This window comes from Aphelocoma coerulescens, chromosome 5, assembly GCF_041296385.1.
Source record: "Aphelocoma coerulescens isolate FSJ_1873_10779 chromosome 5, UR_Acoe_1.0, whole genome shotgun sequence".
Taxonomy (NCBI): Eukaryota; Metazoa; Chordata; class Aves; order Passeriformes; family Corvidae; genus Aphelocoma; species Aphelocoma coerulescens.
This window is the reverse complement of record NC_091019.1, coordinates 12,185,584-12,212,774: the sequence shown is the minus strand read 5'-3', so window position 1 is coordinate 12,212,774 and position 27,191 is coordinate 12,185,584. Positions and strand designations below refer to the sequence as shown.

General features: G+C 40.1%; 1 protein-coding gene across 4 annotated transcripts in view; it reads right to left on the bottom strand.

The window, feature by feature from the left end:
* Positions 1 to 27,191, bottom strand: part of PPFIBP2 (PPFIA binding protein 2) — a 92,872-nt gene that overhangs the window by 20,188 nt on the left and 45,493 nt on the right. For 2 of the 4 annotated variants that reach the window (XM_069016562.1, XM_069016561.1), the window contains 5 exons: positions 20,409 to 20,498; positions 16,414 to 16,527; positions 8,102 to 8,233; positions 3,089 to 3,268; positions 1,577 to 1,669 (listed from right to left, as the gene is read on the bottom strand). In XM_069016562.1, coding sequence (XP_068872663.1) covers positions 1,577 to 1,669; positions 3,089 to 3,268; positions 8,102 to 8,233; positions 16,414 to 16,527; positions 20,409 to 20,498 — 609 coding nt within the window. Of the gene's footprint in view, positions 1 to 1,576; positions 1,670 to 3,088; positions 3,269 to 8,101; positions 8,234 to 16,413; positions 16,528 to 20,408; positions 20,499 to 27,191 lie in introns of those variants that run through there. The other 2 variants (XM_069016565.1, XM_069016563.1) reach the window with 2 other exon arrangements.

The following is a 27,191-nucleotide window of genomic DNA, read 5'->3' as shown; positions in this document are numbered from 1 at the left end:
AAAAAGTCACTCATGTGACCAGTTTCTCAAAATAGTAAAATTAAGCAGGAAAAATGCAAACAACGAAACAACATTATCCAAATAGGGAGAAACAGATTAATTAACACACACACTTATTTTCACCAGGAAGCAAACATTTGGATTGCAGGATAATGTCACCACTCTGCCTAAAATCCCATGTGGAATAGAAAAATCTGCCTTGTTGCATCTCTGAAAGGCTCCTGCACTTCCCACTGACTAATGTGCTTTTTATATCCAGCCATGGAGATACTCCGATTTCTCATCTAAGAAGCTGCAACAACAGGAAGACAAAATCTTGCAGACCTCTTAATACCAGATCTGGATTTCCTCCCCTGGTCTACTTGATCTCAGAGCTTTTTCAAATGCCCTCATTTCCCTTAATATCTAATTCCTGTCATCTCTATGATTATTTTTCTGCTTCCTCTCTCTTTCCTTGTACTTTTCTTCCTTTCCAGTCCTGCATCTTCTCTCCCTCAGTGGGTTTTATGATTCTTCTTTCCTATTTTCATTCTGCTCCTACATTTTTCCATAATTTCTATCTGTTTTGGCAGCTGGCCACACACTGCTTGAGAAAATATTTTCCCAAACACTGTTCATCTCCACCATGTCAGAGAAAACATTTTCGTGGATTGAAGAACTATTATCTTATTAGGAAAGAAGACATGACAGCAACATTCTGTTATGCATCCAAGAATTCTCAAAAGACAGAAATGCTAATACAAATAATAGCTGTTTGTCACATCTGGATCAAGCTATCAAACATTAAATAGAAAATTCAGTTCAATAATTTGAAATGTTTCTCCAGGATTCAACCACAACTCAAGAGTCAGTCATTCATATGAACAGGGATTATTAAACAAATGAAGGGAGATGTGATTACAGCACAACAAGGGAAAATCGTATGGTGCTTTTTAACCCAGTGGAAAAGGGCTAAAAATTCAAACTAGAAATAACGGTGAGAATGTTCCACTAGAAAAATTCATTACTGGGGAAAATGATTAAATGTTTCACATGTCAAGTTTCTCCAGATTATGATCCAACAGCTTTGCAGGATTTAAGGTCAACAGAAATGTAAGGCAGCTGTGCACTTTGATATACACAAAGTCAAAGCAGATGAGCTAATGGTGTATTTTGGGCTTAATGTCTATGAAAACAAATGCCATAGTAAGCAAACACCCGACAAACTTTGCATGTCTCTTCAGGCTGGAAAGTATATGCCACAGAGGCTTGTCACCATTGCACATATCAAGGCAGGGAAGCCTTCAAAGAGGCCTTTGCTCTGAGCAGATCTTTGCAAGTCAAAATGCCTTTTGTGGTTTCTTAAAATAAGAGCTGCAACAATTGAAAACTGCACGGAGGGAGCAAAAGGCACAAAAGAGGCTACAAGACCTTCAAACCGAAGTATGTATTCCAAAGATGGTCAAAGAAAACTTGACTTCATAGTTACCCTGCCACAAGGTAAATGTAAGAAAAGTAAATATTGATGAGAAGTGGAGCATATCCCTTCCCAGCTGACAGAAGCCTGGCGTTAGAAAATGCCAAGTATTCTGCTTACTTTAGTTGCTTTCAACTTCCACTCGTACTGATTTCTTTCATTTTCCAGTTCTTCCACTTTAATTTTGAGGTGTCGAAGTTCCTGTAGCAAACCCTGCAGAGGAAGAACAGAAGTTAAAGGTAAGGCTTTTATAGCAGATATTAATTTTTCCTAGTCCTGAATTTCAGATCATGCATGAACCACACAGTACTGAACACTGAACTGCCACACTAAAAACTGTGACCTACTCTAAGAAGCTGTCCCTTAAATGTCCCTTCTCCCATATCCAAGATACAATTCAAGAATTGTATCTTGCTCATTCTAAAGGACAATATTATTGAATCCTTGATGGAACTCTGACAAGACAAAATGTCTTAAAATGAACTGAGGAAAGGAAAAGTTCAGAGGAGTAACCCAATTTTGGACTCCTGTGCAGTACATACATTAAGCACCTCACTAACATCTTGGATTTATTTTGAATGACTCCCAGATTTGATTCTCAGATTATTTCTCCAATCTACACCTTGTAGTTCTAATAGTCCATTAAGCAGTTCTGCACAAACACAAGCCCAGAAATAACAGCACTACTGTCAAAATAGGTGTAACACACAAAATAGTTATTTTTGTAATATAAAACCTATGAGAGAAATTACTGAAAAACTCCCTCACAATATAAGCAGATTACTTATGAGTTCTGGGGATCCAAATTTTAACCAAAGAGATGTGGCAACTAAACCAATCTGAATTAAAAGCAAATATTAAAATGGTCTTTTCTAGGCATACCAGTATCAGTCCACCTTCAGTGAAATTAAGCCATTTATGCAAAATAGCTTTTGTTTTGCCATGTGACATATTTTTGATCAAATACAACCAGGATCTGTTATGTAAATTCTGCTAATATCAGGGAATAAACTAAACTGTGTTGGATTTGCTATTTTAAAAGGACAAGCAGATTATTTTTATTGTGGCTCTTTTCATTCACTTTGATATTATCATTAGAAAAAGAAAGGGTACACGTCAGGGAGCCTTAGCTGAAATTATTTTATACCTGTGTTAAGCTTTTAAGATATCCAGGAATCAAGAATATGTGTTCAGAGGTCTGGTTAGGCCACATCATCAAGCACAGCTGGGGTGGCATCACAGTGAGGAAAAGTAGCAAACTACCAAACCATGCCAGCATGCTGCACATCAGACAAAGCTCAACCCCAAAACCCAAAACACCCACACTGCACCAGCACTACAGACTTACAAGTGAAATGGAAACTGTGCAAAAGCTGAAAGGGGTGATTGGGTTTTTTGTGCTTTAGTAGGCAGCCATCAATGGTGACCAAATTGGTCCCAGCAATTGGGGTGGAGTGTCTGGGGTGGGATTTTTTTTCTGGTCATTTTTATGGCACTCGCACTCTATGCTAAGGAAAGCCACAAAGATTAATGCCAAAACATTCCCAAGGTAGCTCTGGTTAGTGGAATTTAGTTTCTGCAAGAGAGAGAAGAGGCAATACAGAGGCTTCTGCCCAGGGATACTTCTCGTACATCACACTGAGAACAATTCTTCTGGCCCAGAGTCTCTACTGATCTTGCACCAGATTGGGGACCATTAGGGGTCAAGTCTGGTTTCCTATCTTGAGACTTTCTTTCTTGGATTCTACTATTAATTTCCAGCTGCAGTCTACACATCTGCTCCTGTAGATCACTGATCAGGTTCACTACTGACTGAAAACAAGGGAGGAAAGGGGAAAAAAAAAGACAAAAAAAATAAGTGAGAAAAAAAATGATGCAAAGAATGTATTTCTACAGTTGCAGCACAAAGAACTACATGAAGCACATCAAAGGCAAACTAAAAGAAGACAGATTATGTGTTTCCTTTCTGATAAAGTAGATATGAGCATAAAACTGGAATATTGCAGAAAGCCACAGATCACATGGAACAGAATCTACATTCCAGACTAAGTCATGATTCTGACTCTGAAGTTAAGATCAGAAACTTTTTTGGGCAAGTTTTACAGTCATGTGAAAGAAAATTTGGATCATATTTTATTATGCTGGCTCAGAGGTACACTTTTGCTGAAATGGGACTTGATTACATTCATTTGCACTTCCAAATCATCCAGGAGGAAGAAACTGCAAAGTGCTCAGCTGGGGCCATAGTCTAATCTTTCAAAATTTATACACAGAATTTACTAGCAAAGTAATTCTGCTTCCAGGTCTAGCATGGAGCAGAAAAATAACTCCATTACTTCTCTTGCTATCTGGGCAGGATCTTGATACGGAGGAGGAGTTAAGCAACAGATGCAGGAGAAATCAGGAGGATAACACAGAAGAAAAAGTAATTATTTCAAGGAGTACCAGTTTGCTGGCCAGCTTCTTGGATTTGTGTATCAGTGATGTACACACAAAAAAATGCAGCTTAGAAAGCAAACCAAAGTCAAATATGAAAATGTATATAATATTTCACCTAATTTCCCTGATTTTTAGCAAATAGCACTGGGTATTTTTTCAGGTATCACAGGTTTGGAGTGCCTTTCTCTTAGCTTTCAGGTACATTAACAACATAAGTTTCGTGGTTTCTCAATCTTCTCAAGTGGAATAAATTTGATGAGCTTAATCCATCTTCCAGAGGAGTGAAAAAGATTTCAGTGGACAGAACAACAGATGACATGGCAAATCTTTTATTTATTATTTTCTTCATTAGAGTTGCCATTAATCCTCCTGTAACCTCAACTCTACAGTAAGTCAAGAGTCTTAGAGCTAGGGAACAGCTACTGCAAGGACAGGACAGTAACAGCATCCAGAGTCAACTTTAAACATTCACAAAGATCCACCTAAATCATACAAAAGAGTTTCACACATTTGAGTATTTTCTAGCTCACTGTTCTTAAGATGAAATTCAGAAAAGCCATTATGTGTATTTTACTTTCTATATGTTATGCTCAATCAGGATCACAATGTCTGATATCAGCTCATCCTCCTTCATCCAACAAACCTTTAAGGAACATAAATGAGAATTAGGTTTCTCTTTCTACCATCCTGTCCACAATCAATGTCCCAGGTGGGGACTGGAACTGTCAGGACACACTTCCATCTCCCTCGCTTTCCTTTAAGCACCAAGGCTTGGTCTGTGCTCCTCTTTGGCAAGGGCACTGTTCACCCACACAGGGTTCTGGAGAAGGGCTGCTCCAACAGGATGCACAGATTTCTGAGCACAAACTGGCAGCTGCTCCAGTTGTGGTGACATGTGGGAGTCCAGAAACACTTCTGCTGCCACCTTGCAGTTCTCTCTTTTGCCTTATCATTAAAAAAGGGGACAGGGAAGCAGTCTGCATTTGCATACTCCCCACAGGGCCAACTTGACAGCACAGAAATGGCAGAAATCCTTATCCCAGTGGAACTCCAGCTTGTGCCTTCACATTTTTTTCCAGTTTCAAGGTAGAAAAGGCATTTTTGAGGTTCTTTCACAGCATGAACATTTATTAACACCAACTACAACATCTTGATTCAGATGAGACAACACACCAGACTCCCCAGTGGGAGTCAGTGCCTCACTGACTCAGGTTTCTTTGGAATTGCAAGTAGCTTTCTTTGCACTAGATATTTAATTCAGAAGTTACAAAAGCCACAAAATACTTGCCAAAAGCTTATAGCCAAACTCACAGACTTATCCCATGCTACAAAAGGAAGATGTAGGACAGAAGAAGGGCTGTTAGGCAAGCTGGAGTGCACAATTACTACTGCAGTCTCCTGAGAGGGACAGGAAGTCTCTTTTGTCCATGTTCAGGTAGGGCAGACATCAGGGCAGCCATAAATCTTTTGATAATGCTGCTTGCTCGTACCTTGCTACATTAAGAACAACACATTTTCTAAATTTCTGAGGCTTCTCAGGCAAGAGAAAAGCTACAAAACCCCCTCAGAGAGTGAGACCCCAGAAACCTTCGTAGCATTACTGTGTCAAAAGTAGTACGTTATTCCACAGAAAAGGAATTAAAATGACAAAGCCAGGAGTGAGATAGTCCATTTGAAGGCAGCTATTCTCCTGGCCCCTGTGTAATATATATAAATAAATGGCACTTTATATTTAGTATGTGCTTTTGAAGAGCCAGAGACAAGTGGCATTCAGTGTGAAATCAATACCTTTGAGAGGAGGGTAGAGATGCCTGATAAACTCTTTGCTGCTAACTAAAACCAAACCTAAATGACAGCTGCACAAGATAAAGTGAAACCAATCTCACACATTAAAACTCGCTCATGTTTAGAAGAATATCTTAATTTGCTTTCTTTCCTCCCAGCCCGACCAGAAAAATAATTCTATAGATAAATTCTAAGTGACTGGAAACAGCTGCTGTGAAATAAGCCAGCACAAAATTAGAATAGAGAGGAAACATGGTTGAGCTGAATGATCTTGCAATGCCACATTTAATTTTAAACTTTTTAAACCTCACTATTATATTTAAAAATAGCGGGGTCAGCTATGGAGTATCATTAACCAGCTGTTTAAAATGGTTTAACTACTGGATGCCAAAACCAAGACCAAACTACAGGTAGACTGTGTTTGTCAAAGTAGTTTCTTCATTAGAAAGATGTAGTTGGGCAGTGGAGGCAAAGAGCCCAGGAAAACACTCAAAATATTACCAAATTTAAGCAGCTGTAGTCTAACAGTGTAAAGAAAATTAATTAATAAACTTCATTCTGATGTTTGAAATGGTGTTTGTATTGAAAAATTAGTAAAATTTGCAGGAAAAGGAACAGAAATAGGGTTAAAGCACAAGAATTCAACTAAGCATCCAATTTGATTGAAAGCAACTCCCGTTTGTCCTGATAAATTAGATTAATGCTTATTCAGGAGAATCTGAAGTAATTACACAAATAGTTCAACAAGCAAACCAAAAATGCTGTTTACTTCCCCCAGCTTTCCTTACAACACCCATTCTCCTTGCTTTGTGCACACAGGTTTGTGACTTTCAACATGCCAGAAACCTAATCACATCTCGGGGTAGTTAATAATTCAGCACATACTTAACACGGTGATTCTCAACTTTTCCATCAGATTAGAATCCTTTTCCATCTCAGCAGGAACGTGTCCTATCACTGAGCAATGCCACAGAGGCATCCAGGCCATTAAAACTCAACTTTTCCATCCAAGGGGGCACACACCTCACTGCAGCAGCAGCAGAATTTCACAGCTCACAGGACCAGGCCTCCCAGGCACTCAAAAGTCCTGTCAATGAAACTGCACCCAAAATCTTTGCTGCTTTCCAGGAGCCAGGCTGGCTGTGCATGCCCTGCAATAATTTGGGAATCCTCATCCCCTTATCCCACACGTCATGGGAAGCACTGGGAGCAGGCTGCCATCTGTAGCCATTAGGGGCTGCTCAGATTTTCAGGTAGTTTGAGAGTGCTCAGGCTTTCTGTACACAAGGCACTGACAATTATGCCTGAAAAAGCACAAGAAGGGCCACAGGTGGTAAAAACAGCAGCTGGTGCCTCTCTGGCTTGCAAGCTCTGCCAGAAATTGTTCTCTTTATGTTATCTTTGAATCTCTAAAGAAAACTTCAGAGAATAAACAAGTTGAAAGGAAACACACCCCAAATGAACCATGTCACTGCAGGCAAAGTACTGATGCATAGTTATCACATATTCCACTAGCAGATTTATGGACAGCAAATAGTTCCTAATGCTGCCTGGATTTCAAATTCTCCTGGGTCAATATGGAACAAAGTTTGGGGGTTTTTTTTCAGTCAGCAATGTATAAATCTCAGACCCAGTAATCCTTTCTTTCCAGGCAATGCCCTCTTGCTAGCTGGTCCCCTTACAGGACTACTGAGTATTGCAACACATGGCAATTTGTATGAATTTCTCTCTTCCAGGATTGCTTTCCTTTCCTGCTCCCACCTGCTGCTCACCACCATGATATGGATGTTGCTCAGATGACTTCCCTGTTTCATACTCTCTTTCTTAACCAATACAGCAAAAACCAAAGCTCATTTGGTGCCCAGAACTCTCCACATTTGAAGGGGAGTATGGGTTGGAATTGCCTCCTGCCCATGACATTTTTTTGCACTATTTATTATGGAGCCACGAGGGGAAAGACTCATTTGAGGCAAACGCCCTCCCAGGTGTCACAAATACATTAAAATCTCCAACGTCAGTGCTTGTGGCACCCCTGATCCTACTAAGCTGACAGTCTTTTCTGCTACATAAATGAGGGAAGAGCTCTGATGGGCCTGGCACAGCCATGTCAGTCCAGCTCCTGGGGAAGGGAAAGGGTTAAGTGAACACCCACTGTAATAAATGCTTCTGGGAGGGACTCTGCCTTGATTAAAGCCAAACAGCAACCTCTGAAGTATAATGAGAGAGAGGAAAAGAAACCGCATCCCAAAAATGCATAATCATACTCCTCACTGAATTCATAGGATCAGTGATACAGGCTCACTGTAAGCACAGAAAATTCTCTTCTGGGCTGATTTCAGCCCAAAAGCTCAGGTGTGTGACAACACACCATAGACATGTGATGGAAAAAAATTAAAACAAGCTAAGAAAAAAACCCCTCACCTCAGCCTTGTTCTGTTTCTCTTCGTATTCACTCTGCTCCTTTTCCATACCAACCAGCTTAATCTTCAGGTCTGAAACTTCAGCCATCAGATCTAATTTCTGAGTCTCCAGCGATGTGCGACTTAGCAGCTCCTGAAAGCAAAGCAGAGTATTTTCCCCAGTTATTTATGTGAGCTCTGACAGACTGCAATGTGTTTTATTGGCAGGCCCATGTTAAACCCTCAATTTGAACCGTGTGTTTCTCAAGTGCTGCAGTTATTTCCATCTAAAAGTTCTGTCTTAATCACCAAACCACCAGGTCCCACTCCTTATTTCAAGCAAATGTGTGGCAAAGTTAATCCCTGGGCTAGACATGAAATTGAAAACAATACTGAAGCTGAACAAACTCAAACCTACACAATGGCACATTACAAAATAGTTGGCGTTTTCCTAAATACTCATCAGACAAAGCTATGTTTTAGGATTACATTGTAGACCTTCTTGTCATGTGTTATTCAATAAAGGATGTATTACAGAATGACCAATTTTTAACCAAAATTGAGTACCAGAGGCAAGCAACACCTCTGCAGTGGCAGTAATAGTAGCTTACACCATGTAGTACCTGAGAGCTTTTGTAGGCTGTACAGTGTGGAGGGAACTGCAGTGGAAGGAATGTCCTAACTGGAGCCTAAAAGGCAAAGTTTAAACTAAGAAGAACTTTAAAGGTGAAACAGCTGGTCATGATTTTTGCTTGTGCACCCCAAGTTTGTCTTCCAGATTGCAGAGAAGACATTGCACACTTTGGATGGAGTCACATCGCTGTGTTTGGAGCGCCACCAATATTCACACCTTCACTGAATCTTTCATTCTTCAGGAAAGCCAAGGCAAAAAATCATCCAAAACTTAACAGAGCATATTACACACATCAAATGCCTCTGTCACCTCTGTTTTCAAAAAAAAAAAAAGTCCAGTCAGGAGTTCAGGCCTTACTGAAAAATTGATACTTAGCTCTCCAAGCACATAATTGATTTTTAACAAAAGAATGTAGATTTCCAAAAGGTCAAATGGTTTTGTGGTAATTCATAAATCCCATTAGTGTGTTGATCACATGAAACACACTGAGGAATCACAGCAGGTTGTGCTTTGAATTACATGGCAGTGATTTGACTGAAGTTGCCATAGTTAATCCAGGTCTATGCTAATGTTATTGAGGGATCAGAAATCACCACATCCATCACCCTTTTCTCATCTCTTCCTCTGCCCCAAACTCTACAGTACGTTGTAGACCATGACTTGGAGCCACAGAAGCCACAAAGGTTATTTCAAAGACTACAGAGTTCAAGTTTATTTCAAAATCTGCTCTACATGAAAGTTATTTTAGTCTGGTGGGGAATATTGCACAAATCAAAAATAGTACTGAACTTGCATCTTTATTGCAACACCAATTATCTAAGCCACCCACTATTCCCAATGCCATGCCCATTCCTGCTGACATTGGCAATGGTATTTGTGTATGGATGGGAAAATAAACAGAAATGTAGCTTCATGGTTTTGGTTTTTTTTTCTTTTTTTTCTTCGCTGAATGAAGTAAATCAAGCACTAGTCAGGAAAAGATATTGCACTGACTTTTTTATTGAGAAACTCTAACAGGTAGGCACCAAATGAAATCCCAGGAGGAGCTGCTTTCTACACAGGTGATTACAAATTACAATTATAATTAAAAATAGCTCCTCTTCTTCCAGAAAAATGCTAATTTGCATGAGTTTCAGAGACACATCCCAGTCCAGACTGGAACAGGCTCTGTACAGCTGTTAGGATAGCAGACTACTGCAGGTTAAGACAGGGTTAAAAATGAGAACTTTGATATGAAATAAAGCCACTGAACATCAGAAAGACGAGCAGGATGAGGCAGCTCTGGCCCCATGGACAGACTCTATTCACTCTTGAACTAAAACAACACTTAGAATTTTTTTTGGACACTGACATGGTGTTCCATGATATGGGAGGAAGATTTCTTAATAAGGCAAGGAGCCACAGCATCCCTCTAGGGATTTTAAACAAAAGATCTATCCTTTGAGTGCAGCATCTGGCATTACTCTTTATTTTTCCTAGAGACCCCTAAGTTACCCTTAGTTATGCAGTGCAGAGCAGTCCACACTCACTCCTCTCACCCCAAGTCCAGGAGCTCTCTGTGAACGCAGAGGCACTACCTGGTCTAAATGAGCATGAAGGCAGCTGTTTGGGTTTGTTTTGTTTTTAATCAACTCAAACAAAATTTTACAATTTGCTCTGAAGCTGGGGAATCAGATTCTCAGCTAGAGTAAACTGGCATGAACCTCGTGACTGAAAATAGACAAAACAGCTAACTATTCCTAGTTTGTTTTCAATGGAGCTCCACTGATTTAAAACAGCTGACAATTCCTCTTGCATCCAGAGAACCTAACTTTTGCTTTGAAAGCAAGTGCCCTTTAAAGTAAATGTCTCCTCTTGAAATGGGAACATCTGGAAGCAATTATTTTCATCTTCAAGCAGATGCTCACAGTGAACAGCTCATTAAGAATGTGAACCATTTTGTTACAGAGAAATTATAGTGTATTTCAGTGGTATGATGCAACTTGAATTCAGCCAGAATAAATATGCAATTGTAAGAAAAGAAAATACAAATTTATGTTATTGGTTTGAAAGCAAAAAAAGATAATATAAGACAGGCAAAATGGCAATTTAGGCTGCAGTAGCTTTAGGAGAATCTTAGGTGAAAAATAGAACAGATACAGAACATATCCTATGGAATCTTCTTTAGAAACAAGATACTTGGTTTTAGCTTTAAAATGTACTGTACATTATACTATGTAAGTGTAATTTAACTTCTTAAAGTTCTTTTTTTAAACTCAGCTTTTAACTTTAAAAATTAAGGAGGCATGCAGAAGCTATGATATACGTGTACCAGACAGATCAAAGAACAGCAAACTATTTCCAAACACAACACACTTTTTAAAACTCACACTGTATATTTCTAAAATACTTAATCGACTTTTCCAATATTCCCAATGAAACTGCAGCACATGCTGTATATGTCACTTTCACATTTAGTTGTCTTGGAAATATGTAATTCTCATAAAACAGTTTATAAAATATAACATGACAAAAAAATAGCTTGAAAAGAGGTCACTAAAATTTTTTAGGCTCTCAGCTGCAAGCACAGAAAATTCCATGATATTTAGCTCTCCACAAAACAGAAGAAACAGTCATGCCATACAGTGATTGAGAAACTGTAAGGAAGATTTTAGTCAAGCAGGGAGGGGGGGAAAACCCCCAAAGATCCCATTTTGCACTTGTGCACCATACAAAATACAACATTCAAAAAATTCCTTACTTTGCACCCTTATTAAAAGCCTTGGGAGAGACAAACAGACCAAGCTACCTACCTGGGAAGCAAAATGCAGCCAGAACCAGCCCTAATGAGAACTGCACTTCTCAAGTGCTGTGTGCCAGCTGTGGCAGAAATAAGATATTTGCTTAGCTGAAAACACAGCTGAGAGCAATGTACGTGTGTAATCACCATGAAATGGTGCAAGGCAGTAGCAGGCAGGGAATTGCAGCCTTCCAATTCATCATTTGCCCATTATATGGTTAAGCCAGGGAAAGGACAGAGCTTCCCACAGCACTGCCAGCTTGGACAGCCCTTGGATCCGCCTGAGGAGCGGATTCCTGCCCACGGTAGCTGCAAAATAGCAAAAACAGTGGAATGCTCACCTGGAGAGATAAAACTGCACAGCTTGAGAGCACGCTCTCAAAACCCCACAGCTCAACCAGAGCTGCACAGAGCACACTTCAAAATCTGAAACACTAAGCCAGCTGCTGGCAAGAAGCTCCTGCATGCTATAAACAAGTGCTGAAATTCATCTAAGATCAGATAACTCAGGCAACTGAAAGTTGAAGGAATGGTCTTCGCCAGCCAGCAAAGTTCCTGAGAAGCAAACAGATACACACCAGACTTATACCCTGCAATCAAGACAAGATTCTGTCGCCCCTGAGCATGAGACAACTGCAAAACCAGAGCAGGTACACACTGAACATTGTTGGATTCAAATTCCTACTCTGATACAGCTCCTCCCTGCACTCTTTTAATCCAGTTTTTTAAAAGGTCCTCCACTGTGCTGCACACAGGGCACTGTCTGGCACACCTTCCTCTGGCCCTTGCACCCAGGCAGCAGTGGGCCATAAACTGACATGAGAACAGAAATCCACTCCTGTTTACACCCAAACATTTCAGTTTTCACGTGTATTTTTTTAAGACACAAAGAATCCTAAAGCCAAGTCCTTTGTAATTTGCAAGAGAATTTACTTGACTGAAGACACAATCATGTTCACACAACACAACCATCCAACAAGAGTCCCCAGGATTGTGCCAGAAATTATTTAAAAGGCACAAAGACACGGTTAGACCACGTCTAGGACTTGGTTCAGGTCAGGTACAGGAAAGACACTGCCACGCTGAGCAGCATTTTCACTGGCAAAACAAATTGCTGTCTGTTATGCCAGAGAGCTTCAATGGAAATTACTATCTGTTAAATAAATAAAATGCAGCTCTGGAAGAGCAAACAGGTAACAGACTAGAATGACTTGTGAAAACTAGCAATAAATGCACGTAAAAAAACTGTGGAGGTGAAATCCCTGTATGCAGGAAGTTCACTTTTCAGATGGACGTGACACAGCTGTCAAGCCTGACAGATTGCATAGCACTGATGTGTTTGTGTTAGGCATGGCTGGTACTCCCTGTTATGGAACAGTTTAGGCAGCTTTACAGAGCAAAAATGACTTCTGCTTTCCAATTCTACAGCACATTGATAGGAGGTTGTGCCAAGGCTGTCTCTCCTCTCAAAAAAAAAAAAAAAAATTCTTTCTTAAAACTGACTGGAAGAAAGTACTTAGTAATGCCAAAAACTTGAAGCAAGACACGCAGACACATCATTGCTCTCTAAAATTGGCTGTAACTTCACACTTTAAAGCACTTGATATACTGGAAATGGACTGTCATAGCATAAATTGTTTTCCTAGGATAATTCTAGGAAGTTTTTTTAATTTTACTTCCACACATATCCCTTACAATGTGGTAAGGGGAAAGGCAGGTAGCTGTTCACACAGGCCAGCTTTTCCATACCCTTTACACATTCAATAGCAAGACAGACACCCCACTGGAAGGTAATCCCATGAGATCAAACTTGTGTCTTGATCCCAGTCGTGTTCCAGAAAATTCTCCGTTACCATTTACTGTGAAGGATGACCTTGTTTCTTGACCCAAACCTGAATTATACTTCAGGACTGATTTAAAGTTTTGCCATTGACTTTCATGAGTTTTGAAAAGACCTGCTTTGCTTTTTTGAAGGAAGAAAACGCAGACACCTTCAAGGTGGAAAAATGTTTTTCTTCATTACAGTCTGTGGTGGAAAAAGTGTCCTTACAAAAGAAAAGTGTTGGGTTTGAGACCATAAGCATCACATTATCTGTAACTGTGCACACCAGGGCATGTCTGTGTCTCTCACATCCCTCAAATGCTGCTGAGCTGTATTTTCCTGGGCTGTGGTTCCATAAACAGTGAGGTCAAAGCACATCTCTCCACTGCCCTTCTGTCATATCTTGACCTTTCCTGTGTGCTGTTTGACTTAGCTGTCACAAAAACAGCCCCTTCCTTCTAAACCCCAGGTTAGTTTTCTCTCAGTCCTTGAGGAGAAGGTTTGCTGAGCATGACAATCTCAAATCAGTTTCAGAAGCAACATGGGCAGGAAGAGGGAGAAGGATGAAAGGCAAATGAGGCCTTCCCCCTGTTCCTGCTACCTCACATTTAAGGTGCCCACCCAAAATGCTGAACAGCCACTTTATGTTAGTTGTATAAATTTTATTTCAGTTGCTGTTTCAGAAGTGGTTCCACGATCACTTTGTAGCAGGGTTCAAAACAACTGTGCATAAATCAGAAGCCAGAAGGATTTTTTGCCAGTAACCCCACCCTGCCAAAGAGGACAAGTCTCTGCTAGCAAAGATTCAGCAAAAACTACTTTGCAGGGTAGCATTAGATACCCTCTCTGCTGTGGAACTATCAGATAACATCATTAAGTTATCTTAAATTTTATGATTTTTTTTATTGAAGCATTTTTTGCTTAGAATTAATTATGAGTCACTCTTCTTATAGTTCTTGAAATTAAAAAGACAGGGCTTTATCTTTATTTCATTTTCCACTTAGAGGAAGCAGTTGACTAAAGTTCACAAAGGCAAAAATCAGTGGAGTTCAATATCATAAATAAGAAAGCAGAACCATGAAATAAACCTGAATTTACACTACACCCCCCCACCCCGAGAGGGTAACAGAAGTCATTCAGAAAAGCAGGACACCAGTGGCTACTGGCTGAGAAGATCTGAACCAAAGTCTCCCCCAAACCTTACTGATCCATCTATTGAAGCCCCTGAGGCCACACACTCACTCTACTTTTGACAAATTATCTGCAGAAAAGTCCCCTGGCCACGTATCTTACACGAAAGTCGTAATCACCTCATGATCAGGTCATTCTCTTCTCCCCAAATCTCAACTCATCCCCCATAGAGGATAATCTTTTCAACAAGATGAATTGAGAAGAGAACCTCCAAAATAAATTATATTAAATAGGATCCTCTGCTGAGACAGACAATAAATGTCCAACTGCTCTGACTGCTGAGAGATCTACCTTGGGTTTCCCATATCCCACTGTCTACTGGGAGAAACAACAACTACAGCTGCTCCAAGTTATCTCAAAATTTAGATTTAAGGTTTATATTAGACATAGCTGGAGATTCTCTGACCTCTTTAGCTTTGGTACAGCCTTTTGTAGCTTATCACTTTAGGATCAGCTTTGTAGGCAGTTTGTGCATGTGCCTAACGCCGGACAGTAGACGCGAACATTTTCACGGCAATAGCAATGTTCATGCAAGGTTGTATTCTATTTTAGATGCCTCAGTGTTCTGGCAAACAAGGCTTTAAGTTCACCATTTCCCCAGAAGACTATCTGGGCAAAAAAATTTAAGTCAGAGAAAGAATAAACAGTTTTAGCAGAAGTCACAGAACAACTATCTAGCTTTAGATTGGAACAGGAAGCTACTGCACTCTGTTGTGAATGCTTTCCTGGAGTCTGAAAACAGATATTTGTAACTTAAATCATCACTGTTCTCTGAATTTCACTTCAGATCTCACTGGAAAACTACATGCACTCACTGTTTGCATTTTTAAAGATGTCCCCTCAGAATAAAACCTTTCCCAGCTGGAAGCATTTTGGGCTGTGTGAGATGGAAGGTTTTTCTTCAAGAACCTTTGAGAATTATAATTTAAAATGTTTAGGATACAATTTTATCTTACAGAAACTGCTGCTATTTACACACATATGTACAAGGATCCTTATTATAATTTAAAGCTACAATCAGTTCATAGAAAGGCTTGTATATCTCACATGGACTAAAATAGCAAATTTATGACAAAATTTTTGTGTGGGGAGGAGAACTAAGCTCATTGAGAACAGTATTTATACCACAAATTCCTGGAATAGATTTTTTGAGGCTTATTTACAGTTTCAAATCTATTTTTTGTATCTATGTACTGCATTAACAGTGCATGATCTGCATCTGTAACAACAGAAAGCTGCACAGGGGAAGACCAACAGATCTGCAAGTTCTGCAGTAACATATGAAATGTAAGGTATTCAATTTATCATTTTCTCTGCTCCCTCAACTTGTAACATCAAAGAGCATAAATTAAATCACATAGCCTGAAACTGCTGATTGAAATAAAGAAAAAATGTCTTTATATACTAATTTTCTCTTATAAAAATAAGGGGGAAGCTCCAAAGTCAAGCGAAAATGGTTATAGAACACAACTTGATACAGTAATTCTTTTCAACTTGCTACTTGTTCAACTTCAAAGCCATAGGAAAACAGAAGGCATTTAAATAAAACTTCTTAATTCTGTAACTCCTACATATATTAGATACATTTAACCTGTCTAACCAGTTACTCAGCCATGTCCAAATAAGCCCAGTTCAAATAAGACACAACAGTTTCATTTTGCATGCTGCCACGTACAGCATTATGCAACCAGCCAGTAAAACTTTTCTGCAACAGGAAAACAAAGAAACATTTATTGGGGGGGAAAAAAAAAAGTGCAAAGCAGGAGGAGAACAATAAAAGAGGTATTTTTTTCCTCCCTGTTTTATCCTCTTGCCAAAGGCAGTCACACATGCTGACAAGCTGACCATGTGTGTTCACCCCTCGGCTGGAGAAGGCTGTGCAGGAAGCTCTGCAATCCAGATTTTTACCTGTTGGAGCATTTCTTCTGTAGCATTCAGCTTCAACTGATGCCCCTCAAGACAGATTTCTAAGTCCCGGATTTTCTCTCCTTGAGCTTCCACCTGGTCTGTGAGAACACTCACCTGTAATTGGAGAGGAGAAGCACGATGCTACTGAACTGACTGTAAATAAGGTTCAATTACCTTATACATATAACATCCAAATGCACGTTTTAACAAGAAGTTCCCTTTTAAAGCCCTCAATGCTTTAATATTCTTGTGCACGGCAGCAACCTGCTCTACCAAGACAAGACAGTTTTGCAGTCTTACCTCTATTTTGCTCCAACCCCGCCCTCAAATCTCCCCTCCCCTGCAACTGTTTTGTTTTGATCCAAAAAAGAAAGGGCATTTCAAGAACAGATGGAACGCTGCCTATAGGTAGCTTGGGTCCCTTCGTGCAGAAGTCTGGAAAATTGGAAAGGAGCTGACAAGAACAGAGGATACTGGAAATATTTTATGTGGTTTTGCAGCAGGCTTTGCCATTGTGGGTTCTGTTGGCGTTTTGCTCCCTAGAACAGGTAAGTAGGAAAACTGTTTCTTCCAAACCCAACCAATTACTTTACTTCTTACAAGAAAAAAAACCAGGCTTACCTATCAATAAAGAGTTCTGAAGTTTTAAAGAATGCAATGAGTAAAAGCAGTAAAAGGCAAGTTTTAGCAGTGGCAAAGTTCTATTCCAACAGAAATTCCCAGGCTTTGGCAAGCCAAAACATGAAAGCAAAAGCAGGGAGATACAGACAATGAATACCAAGAAAAGAAACAATAAGCAATCCTGGTAAAGATCTGTGGGAATGGTGGTAGAGAGCAGTGAATATGCAATAAAAAAAGCCCAGCAGCTTTCTTCTGCAAAGCAGAAAAAACTGCACCCAGGATAACATTAGAAAAACATGGAAAAAACCCCAGTGATAATTCTTCTGTTAAGAAGCACATACACTCTGTATATTCATTTTGACTATTTATTTATACAAAAGCCTTCATTATTCTAGAAAAATATTATCTCAAACAAACAAACAAAGGAGCCTAAGGTGTTTGAACTCCTTTTGAAGGAAATGCATTAACAAAAACTTATACATGCTCTCAGATCCTACCCTGCAACACCTTTATTTATAAAAAAAAAAGAAAAAAAAAGGTGCAATATGTGGAAGTGAAACTTTTAAGATATATCCACTATGCAGCATGTCTAAAAACCATAGAAGAATTGAGTTCAAGGAAGCTGCAGAGGGAGAGACTCAGTGATCTGTATTTGTTTACCTGCAAACATAATGACAAGCATGGCTAGGAAAGAATCACATAAGAAAGAAAGAAAAATAAAAGGCTATTTAATTTTTTTCCCATTAAAGTAGTGGGCTGTAGCTTAGAGTGCAGCTGAACTCAGGATGAGAGGTGATAGGAAGGAGTGGGTGGAGGCAGATGGCAGAGGGACACGTCCAAGCTGGGGCAGGAGGAGAACTCCCTGCGAGGAAATCTGTTGCTTGTCTACTTTGTTTTGTTTCCATTAAATGAGAGATGATACATAGAAAACCCCATGTGAGGTCAGAAAGCAAGAAGAAACAAACTGAATTGTCTCCTTTAGTCTGATGCAGGTTCCAGAGAAAGAAAACCAGCTTTATTTAGAGCATCAGGTTAGGTGTAAATACCATTGCAACCTGGAAGGAAAACTCTGTATGTTAGATGTGACCTGCAAAGGAATTTAGTAAAAGCTTAGCAGCTTTAGAAGCATCTGTTGGGTGTTCCAGCAGCTGGGCTGAGAGGCACATAAACCACTTTGAGCTCATATTTTCCCTTCTGTCCAGGATCACATCTGCCAGACTCTTCAAGGAACCTGTAGGCTGCACCCAGAACATAATCCCAGTTTATGCTACTCTGGCAGTTCTGTCTTGCTTTAGGAGTGACACACCTGCAAGGCTCAGCCTGTAGGTAATATATTTTCTGTAGAAGCGAGGTATACGGAACACTTAGCTAAAAATCAAGTGTTAGAAAGGTTTAAAAGTCTGAGGCAAGACTGGAGTGCTGCAAGCCTCCTATTTCTTCCAGATCACAGCTATGGGCCAGTCACTGGAACAATTCAGCATGAGCCATGGAATAGAGGTGCTCTGTTCCCATTCCCTTCTCATCCTTCCTGCCAAAGCAGCCAGGTTTGCACCAGCAGAGTCCCTCAGGCCATGTAACCTCAGCATGGGGCTTGCCTGTGCTCCTCATATTCAACTGCCTGGACAGAACTGGTGTAAACCAGGTCCTAAACCCAGCTCCACCTTGGCACCTTTGTTGTTGTTGTTGCTGATGTTCATCTTGCAGACTGAGGTTTTTGTCTATCTTATTTGCCTGGGGTTTTTGCAGTTCTACAGCAATGCTGTGCAGTGGGAAAGGAAAATGCACAAATATTGACTAAGACTTTGGGTTTGATGGGGGGTGGAAGTGAGGGGAATAAAATGCAGGAGACATTTTCTGGTTCTGATTTTACTCTATTCCTTCTAAGAAAAGCTCTAGGCAGGTCACCAAAACATGTGATAAAACCCCTTTTTTGTGCATTTGGCTGGCTGCATTCCTGGGTACCTGTTCGTGTGGATGAAGGAACAGTTACTAAAAATCTGCAGGACAAAGACAGGAAAAGCACATCCTGAGCAGCAGCCTGGGACTGTCTGCAGGACTTAGCACAGGTCCTGTTAGATCCACAAAAGCTGAAGCACAGACACAGATCACAGGAGTGCACAGATACATGAGGAACAAAGGAGACCCTCACACCCAAAGCCACAGGTGCACCAGTTCCACCCTCAGCTCTGGAGGGAACAGCTGCATTTGGCTCCTAATTGTCTCTCCACTCATGAGTTGCTCATGTGTGCAAGATGTGGATGTACAGTGTGAAAAGTTGTTTGGTATTACTAATAGAACCAAGACTTTAGCATTTAGCATTAAGAGCCACTTGATTAATAAAAGACATTCTAACAAAGATCAGTTGTAAGGGGAAATCGTAGTGCACACTTAAATTCCAACCAGAATTTTGTTTTTCTGTCAGGTGGGGTTTTTTTCTAAATTTGGTAATAGCAATTTAGTTTATGAACAGTAATGAAAAAAAAAAAAAAATCCAACCAAGCCAAAGCTTGTGTCTCAAAACATTTATTGTTTATTTAACAACAGCAGTGAGGCTGCTGCTCAGTAAATGAACACAAGTGTGAGCAGAACATACAGGATAAGGCATGTTTACAGAAACTCGTGACTGAAAGCAGGGAGAACACCTACCCAACACACTTCAGTTTTGTTTGCTATAAATATATGTGCTTATGAAATGCATTTGAAGGGAAAGGATATGCAAAGACCATTTAAATAATCTCCAGCTTCAGTTCTTAAAAAGCATGGAATGTACAGTTTAGTACTAGCAAAAATACACAGAAAAAAATATATTTTTTTAAGTTGTGCAACATGTGTCTTCTCCAGGAGGAAAACTTACACAGGACACAGGATCTGTTTGAAAAAGGCTTGGTAAACTGAGAAACAGGAAACCTGGAAGAGCTTAGGCATGCATTTTACTGTCAAATTTTCTCTATCCCTGCTTCCCTCCCCTTTTTGATGATGGAAACAATTTTGGTATGGCATATAAACAGGAAAAATACCAGTTCTATCTACCAGCCAGTCTTCTGGGTCATTACAAATGGTGGCACACAGAACCTAGAAAATTGGCACCACCCAGCAAACCTAGAGAACCACCATCACTGCAGTGTCCTAGGACAGAATTATTTTTAATCCCTTTGTCATCCCCCATTTTACTGCTGCTACACCCCTCTCCTCTACCAGGTTACCCCACCATGAAATCATTTAGAGGGATTATACAGATTATAAATTCCTGGTTAAATATCAGTTACATAGGACGACCTGCTAGCATTTGTTTCACAGAAAGTACTCTGCCACTTCAGCTTTTATGCACTGAGCATCAACTATACAGACAATTTTCTTCTCTCTTTTAGACATACCTGCAGGATGAGAGACTCTTTATCACCTTCTAGTCGTGCCAACCTTTCTTGATAAGTTTCATTATTAGATGAAAGATGGTTCACCTGCGACTGGGAGGAAAAAAAGTGCTGTGAGAATTTTTACACCTAAAGTTTCAAGCAATAGTTAATAAAAATTATATATATATTAAACCATTTTTACAATACAAAAAATATGAAAAAATGTGTGTACAGACCAGAACTGTTTATTTCATATGCATTAAGCCTTTGGAATGTACCTTTTTTTAGCTGTATTTTGAATACTCTCTCATTTCCAGCAATCAACAATGGTACAGCAATAGACTGATATTTTCTAGAAAATGATAATTTAAATGAAAAACACCATCTTACCAAACCAAAACCCATTTAATTTGAAATATCTAGTCTCCACAGTCTTTTGCCAAAGTCAATGAATCTTGTGTTTACTTTCAAGAGGGAAAAAATGCTAAAGGTATAGTATCCCTAGAAATTACTGAAAGAAAATCAGAAGTTTTTTGTTAGCAATAAAAATTTATTTACATGATCAAATTCTTATCAGGAACTGCTCTAGCCACCCAATCACTTATGGATTCCTAAATGGCTCTAGGGAGCAAAACCTTCTAAAACATGGCCTGTCCTTAACTATTATGTCCCATTTCCTATGAATTTTAATACTTTATAAAGACACAACACAATTTTAAAAAATCTGCACATTTATTCAAGTTTAGAAGAGTCTCCTAGGTTCATCCTGCCCACTGAAATATTGTGGGAATGGAGCTGTTTGCTCAGAGCATCAGAAGAAACCTAAGCCCCCAGAGGCTGATTTCCCAACTCCACTGCAGGCACTGCATTTCTGCCAGGGAACACAACACTCAGCCTGGCTTTTCAGCTAACACAGGAATCCAAGGAGCTCCCTTCAACTGCAGCTGACTACTCATTTATACTCACTTGCACAATGGCACCAATATAGTTATAATCCTCCTCCACAACTGCCCTTTCATTTTCAGCTAAACATTTGTGAATAGATTTTTTTTTTTTAATTAAACACATTTATGGCTTCCTGATCTATGCTGAGACCTACAGGCTCAAACATAAAACAGAAGGTGAAAATAAACATGGTGCTAATTAACTCAAATCAAGAAACCAAATTTTTATCCAAAAGACACTTTTCAAGCCATAAAGTGCTGAGCTAGATATAAGTGTGGCACCTTTGTAAGCTGAGAGAAACCAAGCACCCTTGCCTCTGATTATTTTGAAAGAAATTGAGAGAATCACAACAGCACCAACAAACAGGGCTGAAAGATGTCTGAAGAGATCATCTGGTTCACTATTCCATCCTAGGGCCAAAGATTATTTGCAATATTCTTGTTTTGTCTTCTTCTGAAGACCTCCAGAAATGGAATTCACAACTTCTCCATCTACTTCTTACCTACCCCTCATTAGAGCATTTTTCTAAATGCCTGATCTGAATCATCTCTTCAACTTCATGGTTCTTATCATACCACCATAAATTTAAAAATAGGTCCTTCTGCTCACTTCAGAGATTTTTTACATATTTAAAGATTATCTCTACATCTCTAATTAGCAGGTCCCTCTTCATGTTGTGAAAGAAAATATGACTTTTTCTGTCTTTTCCTCACAGGTTAATTTTTTAAGATTTGTTTTGTTACTTTCTTTTGGTTCTTCTTCACCAACTATTTCCCAACTTCTTTTAAAATTAAGAGCCTAACAGGAGACACAGGACTCTAGTTGAAAATGGCTTGAGTGGTAAAACCTTTTCACAGACTCTTGGGCCATATTTCTTTCCATATTAACAATATAGTAAAATTCATATATTTTCAGCCTAGGACCCATAACTTCCAGATCCTTTTAAAATGCTTTTATTTAGCTGCCATCCTATTCTTCATTCTGCTTTTACTCTTTATTTTAGCTTAAATGTGTAACTTTGAGCAAGTCTGCATGGACTGGCATTCTATTATTTATACTCCTTTCCTGTGCATCTGGCTCTTAGGTTTTAATCACGCCCTTTAGCATAGGTGCAAGGCCCTTAACTAGAATCACCTATAAATTCCATAACCTGGTCTTTTGTCCCTGTTTAAGGGACCAACAGGAGCATTAAAAACAGAATGTGCAGAACCTCAGTCCACACCTCACTCACCAGCATTCATCATCAAAAGAAGAACATGTTAACTCTACTCAGAATAAACTTTTGTCACAAGTTTTTGACCAGTTCATAATAAGTACAACTAAGGTTCAAGATCTCACAGAAATGGCTCTAAATATGCAAGTGTGAGGTCAGCCAGAAAGGCCTCAGATTAAGCACAGGAAGGTACAGTAGACAGAAAAATGACCCGCTAAATAAGTGTCTGATTGACATACAGCAGTTGTTTAAGACTTGGTAATTCTTTGTGGCATGTATAAAGACAAGATAAAACAATGTAACTTGAACTGAGGCCATCTGTGGATGGTTGGAGTGCATTCTGCAGTTGTGAGAGTCAGGACTGAGAGGAAGCTGAGCAAGATGTCACATGTATCAGCAGCAACTGAATACAGGACATAGAGCACTAAAGACATGAGACCATGGATGATTCCAGTTGGTGTAAGAGCTTGCAAACAATAAATAAATACTGCTCATGTGCTTACACAGGTCTAAAATGCTGAATCTACAAGATTTCCTACAAAGCTGTTATTTCAGAAGATACAGCATTAAAAGAGCAAAAGTTGTTACCTGGGCTCAACAAGTTAGAAGCCAAGCATGCTAACTATGTTTGTTATAATGAAAGAAAGAGAGGGATTGCATAAAACATGTAAAAAAGTTTGTGATAACATATGATAACAAAGTAGAAGGAAAGATATGCTAGAAGGCAAGGCAGCTAAAAATATGTCGATGGCAGTACCACTGCAGATAAAAAAACAAAAGCATGCCATAAATACTTTGCCTACAGGAATCACAAAATCCTTAAGGCTGGAAAAAGAGTTTTAAAATGAGTCCAACCACCACCACCACCATTTTCACCATTAAACCATGTCCTCAAGTACCATATCTACACATTTTTTGAACTCTTCCAAGGATGGTGCCTCCACCATTTCCCCAGGCAGTCTGTTCCCATGTTTTACAACTCTTTCTGTGAAGAAATTTTTCCTAATATCCAATCTAAACCTCTCATGGTGCAACTTGGGGCCATTTCTCTTGTCCTTTCACTTGGTGCCTGGGAGAAGAGGCCAATCCCCACCTGGCTGCACTCTCCTTTCAGGCAGTTCTAGAGAGTGATAAGGTCACCACTGAGCCTCCTTTTCTCCAGGCTAAACACCCCTGGTCCCTCAGCTGCTGCTCATGGGACTTGTGCTCAGCACCAGACCCTTTCCCAGCTCTGCTGCCCTTCTCTGGACACACTCCAGCCCCTCAATGCCCTTCCTGAACTGAGGGGCCCAGAACTGGACACAGCACTCGAGGTGTGGCCTCACCAGTGCTGAGTGCAGGGGGACAGTCACTGCCCTGCTCCTGCTGGCCACACCATTTCTGATCCACACCAGGTGCCATTGGCCTTCTTGCCCACCTGGGCACACCTGGCTCATGTTCAGTTGCCCTCAATCAGCACCCCCAGGTCCTTTTTCCTGGGCCACTTTCCAGCCACTCCTCCCCCAGCCTGTAGCGCTGCATGGGGTTGTTGTGACCCAAGGGCAGGAGCCAGCACTTGGCCTTGTTAAATCTCACACCGCTGGGCTCGGCCCATCCATCCAGCCTGTCCAGATCCCTCTGCAGGGCCTTCCTGGCCTTCAGCAGATCAACACTCCCACCCAACTTAGGGTTATCTTTGCACTTGCTGAGTGTGCACTCAATCCCCTCATCCAGATCATCAGTAAAGACACTGAACAGGACTGGGTCCAGCACTGAGCCCTGGGGACACCACTGGTGACAGTCCCCAGCTGGATGTAACTCCATCCACCACCACTCTCTGGGCCAGGACATCCAGCCAGGTTTTACCCACTGAAAAGTGCACCTGTCCAAGCCATGGGAAGCCAGGAGCTGCAAAGCAATTTCTTGGAGCACTGGTATTACAGTCTCTTTAGTGATTTTGGATATAGTTTACTGTCCATCAGATTGCAAAAGATATTAACATAAAAAGTTTCCTGGAACAATTCCAAATCAGCTGTTTCTCCCAGTTCTACAGAAGGAAAAGAAAAAGAAAGCTTTCCATAATATTTTTTTCATCAAAAAGCATTCCACCACCTGCTTGAGATTCATCATTTTTATTTTCCAAATCTCTCTTTGGAATATGCTCATTAATTTAATATGAACACAATATTGGTAGAGGCTGGAAAGTTCCAAGTGTCTAAGTATCACTTACATGATCCTGTCATTACTGAGTCCTTTTCCAAGAAAAGGGCTTAAATTTTCCTTCTTATGTGACACAAAAAAAAAATCAGACTTTGGAGAACAATTCAATAGCTTTGATTTAAAATGGGGATGATCAACAAAAGTATAAAAGGACATTGCAAGAAATGTTGATCAGTTGATGTTCTTCTTGTGTGTGCCTTTTCAGCACCAACAGTCTCCAACACAGCTAACTTTAACCCAAACCTCACCAACTTCTGGAGCTGGTCAGCAAGCTGTTACTCAGAAATTTGTCAGAAACAACATGGATCTCATCCTGGGCTGTGGAGCAGGGAGGAGCTGGGAAAAGAAACCTGGCAGTCAGTTAAAGTGGTGATTTGTAAGCTTTTTCAACAAGTCATCCGCCTCTTTGAGGAGACAGATTATGTCATAACCCTCCTCTCTTCTTCAGTCACATGAATCACCTTCAGCTCCACTGATAATTGAATAGGATGCCTGTGGCAACAATAATATGTGTATTAATGGGGAAGATTAGGGACATGCTTGATGTATTGCCTTTTGTTGTAGTTTAGAAGCTGAAAATGAGGAATATGGCCAGCAGAGTTCAGCCACTCAGCTTCACCACAAACCACCTCACAGACCACATTTCAACATAAGAAAATGTGGACTGTAGATTCTTCCCAGCCTATTTGCAGTTGATAATATTTAGAAGTGTACAGTCTTTCCATTTCTGTAGTACTCTTCTTGGTCAGTAGAATTATGTTCTGAGTCACAAGGAGTTGTATTATGAAGTGATGAGTGAGCAGCTTACACAGTAAACATTTTATTTGCATCTGACTATGGACGCAATACAAATTTAATCTCTTGGCATGTTAGTGCTACCTCAGATACACACCCATCTCAACGTATGTGCATTCCCTCAGCTACCTGAGAGGAGGAGGAGAAAGCTGGAACATGATTTCTGGATCTACAATTCTTGCCTTTCATCTGAAGGCAATTAGTAAATCAAGAGCAGGATTTTTTATTTGCCATTGTTACTGGTTGGTTAAATGAAAGTGGCAGCCACCTGGAAAAAGCTGACAGTGCATAGTCTGAAACTAGCAAAGACAGAGCTACATAAATTTTGGTAGTCCGTAAAACAAATGAATTTTTAACAAATGTCTTTATTTAATCTGGATAATTTTTCTGAAAACTAATAATTATTTTCTTCCTCCAGACAGTTAAATGTCTTAAAAGAAAATATCCTTATAGAAGTCATAAGATTCACCTTCAACAACATGAAGTTAATAGCTATATCATGGATTTGATCACTCCACCTCTTGCTAGGACAGGTTAAGAATCTCCCCCAGAAAAAAAGGAAGGCATAAAACCAATGTACATCAACTTCAGGCTAGCCATCAGCTGTGAATAGTAGCATTTATATTAATCATTTTTGACTATAACTACATGTCTACGTACCAAAATGTGGGTTGTGCCAGTTTTATTTGTCTTTCATTTAAGGGTGGGTGGGAAGATAAGAATAAAGCAACAGGATGACACAAAATTTTACATGAATCCTCTAACCCAAATCCCTTGGGGAGAACAAAAGAATGCTTGCTAAAAACGAGACTCTTTCAGGTCATGGGGATATCTCAGGTCCCTTAGTTTGCAACAGAAAGTTTGAACACTGACAGATCCACACTCAGGCCCTGTGAAAGAACCCAATATTAATCACCTGCAAAACACTTCCCCCAAACTGCCCACACTACTTCATGAGGACTGTGCTGCTGGCCAAGCTGTGAGGTTAAAAGCACACTGAGTATACACCAGGAATTTTCCCTATCCTCCTTCCTTGGCTCTGTCCACATGCTCTCAGGTTTTGCTGCCCACTTTGTCCATCCCTCTGGCCATTCTTGGCCCAGCCTTCCCACAGGTCATGTTAACACCAATAAAGCCCAATGGAAAGAACTGAAGTGTGGTGACACATTATTTCAGTTTGATTTAAATATTACTTTTTCCCCTGCTGCTGCTGCAAGATGCTACTGTGCACATTATGTTACAAGACTTCTGCTTAAAATCAGACCCTCCATTCTAAGCATCTGAAAATAGAAGTTGTATCTGTTGTTTTGCCTGCCTGGATCTCAGGATTTTCGTTTTTGTTTGCTGCCCTAACCCAGCCCAAGCCACAGATACCACACAAATCTAGCCTAGCCAACCCCTGCAACATCAAAACCCATCTGGGTCTCTGAAGAGATTTCTGCTAATGATGAAATTTGAGCCAGCTCTGGCATACTTCACCAAGGCTTTATGGAAGTCTCTTGCAGTTATTCGCTGTTAAATGCCATGTGTTACTCTGAAAGCAACTCATAATTTTATTATCAGCCAAAGAGCAACAGTTTATGATTGCAGGAACTGAAATCTTTATATGCTGTAACAGCCAGTGCCAGACGTGAGACACTGGGATTCTTGGA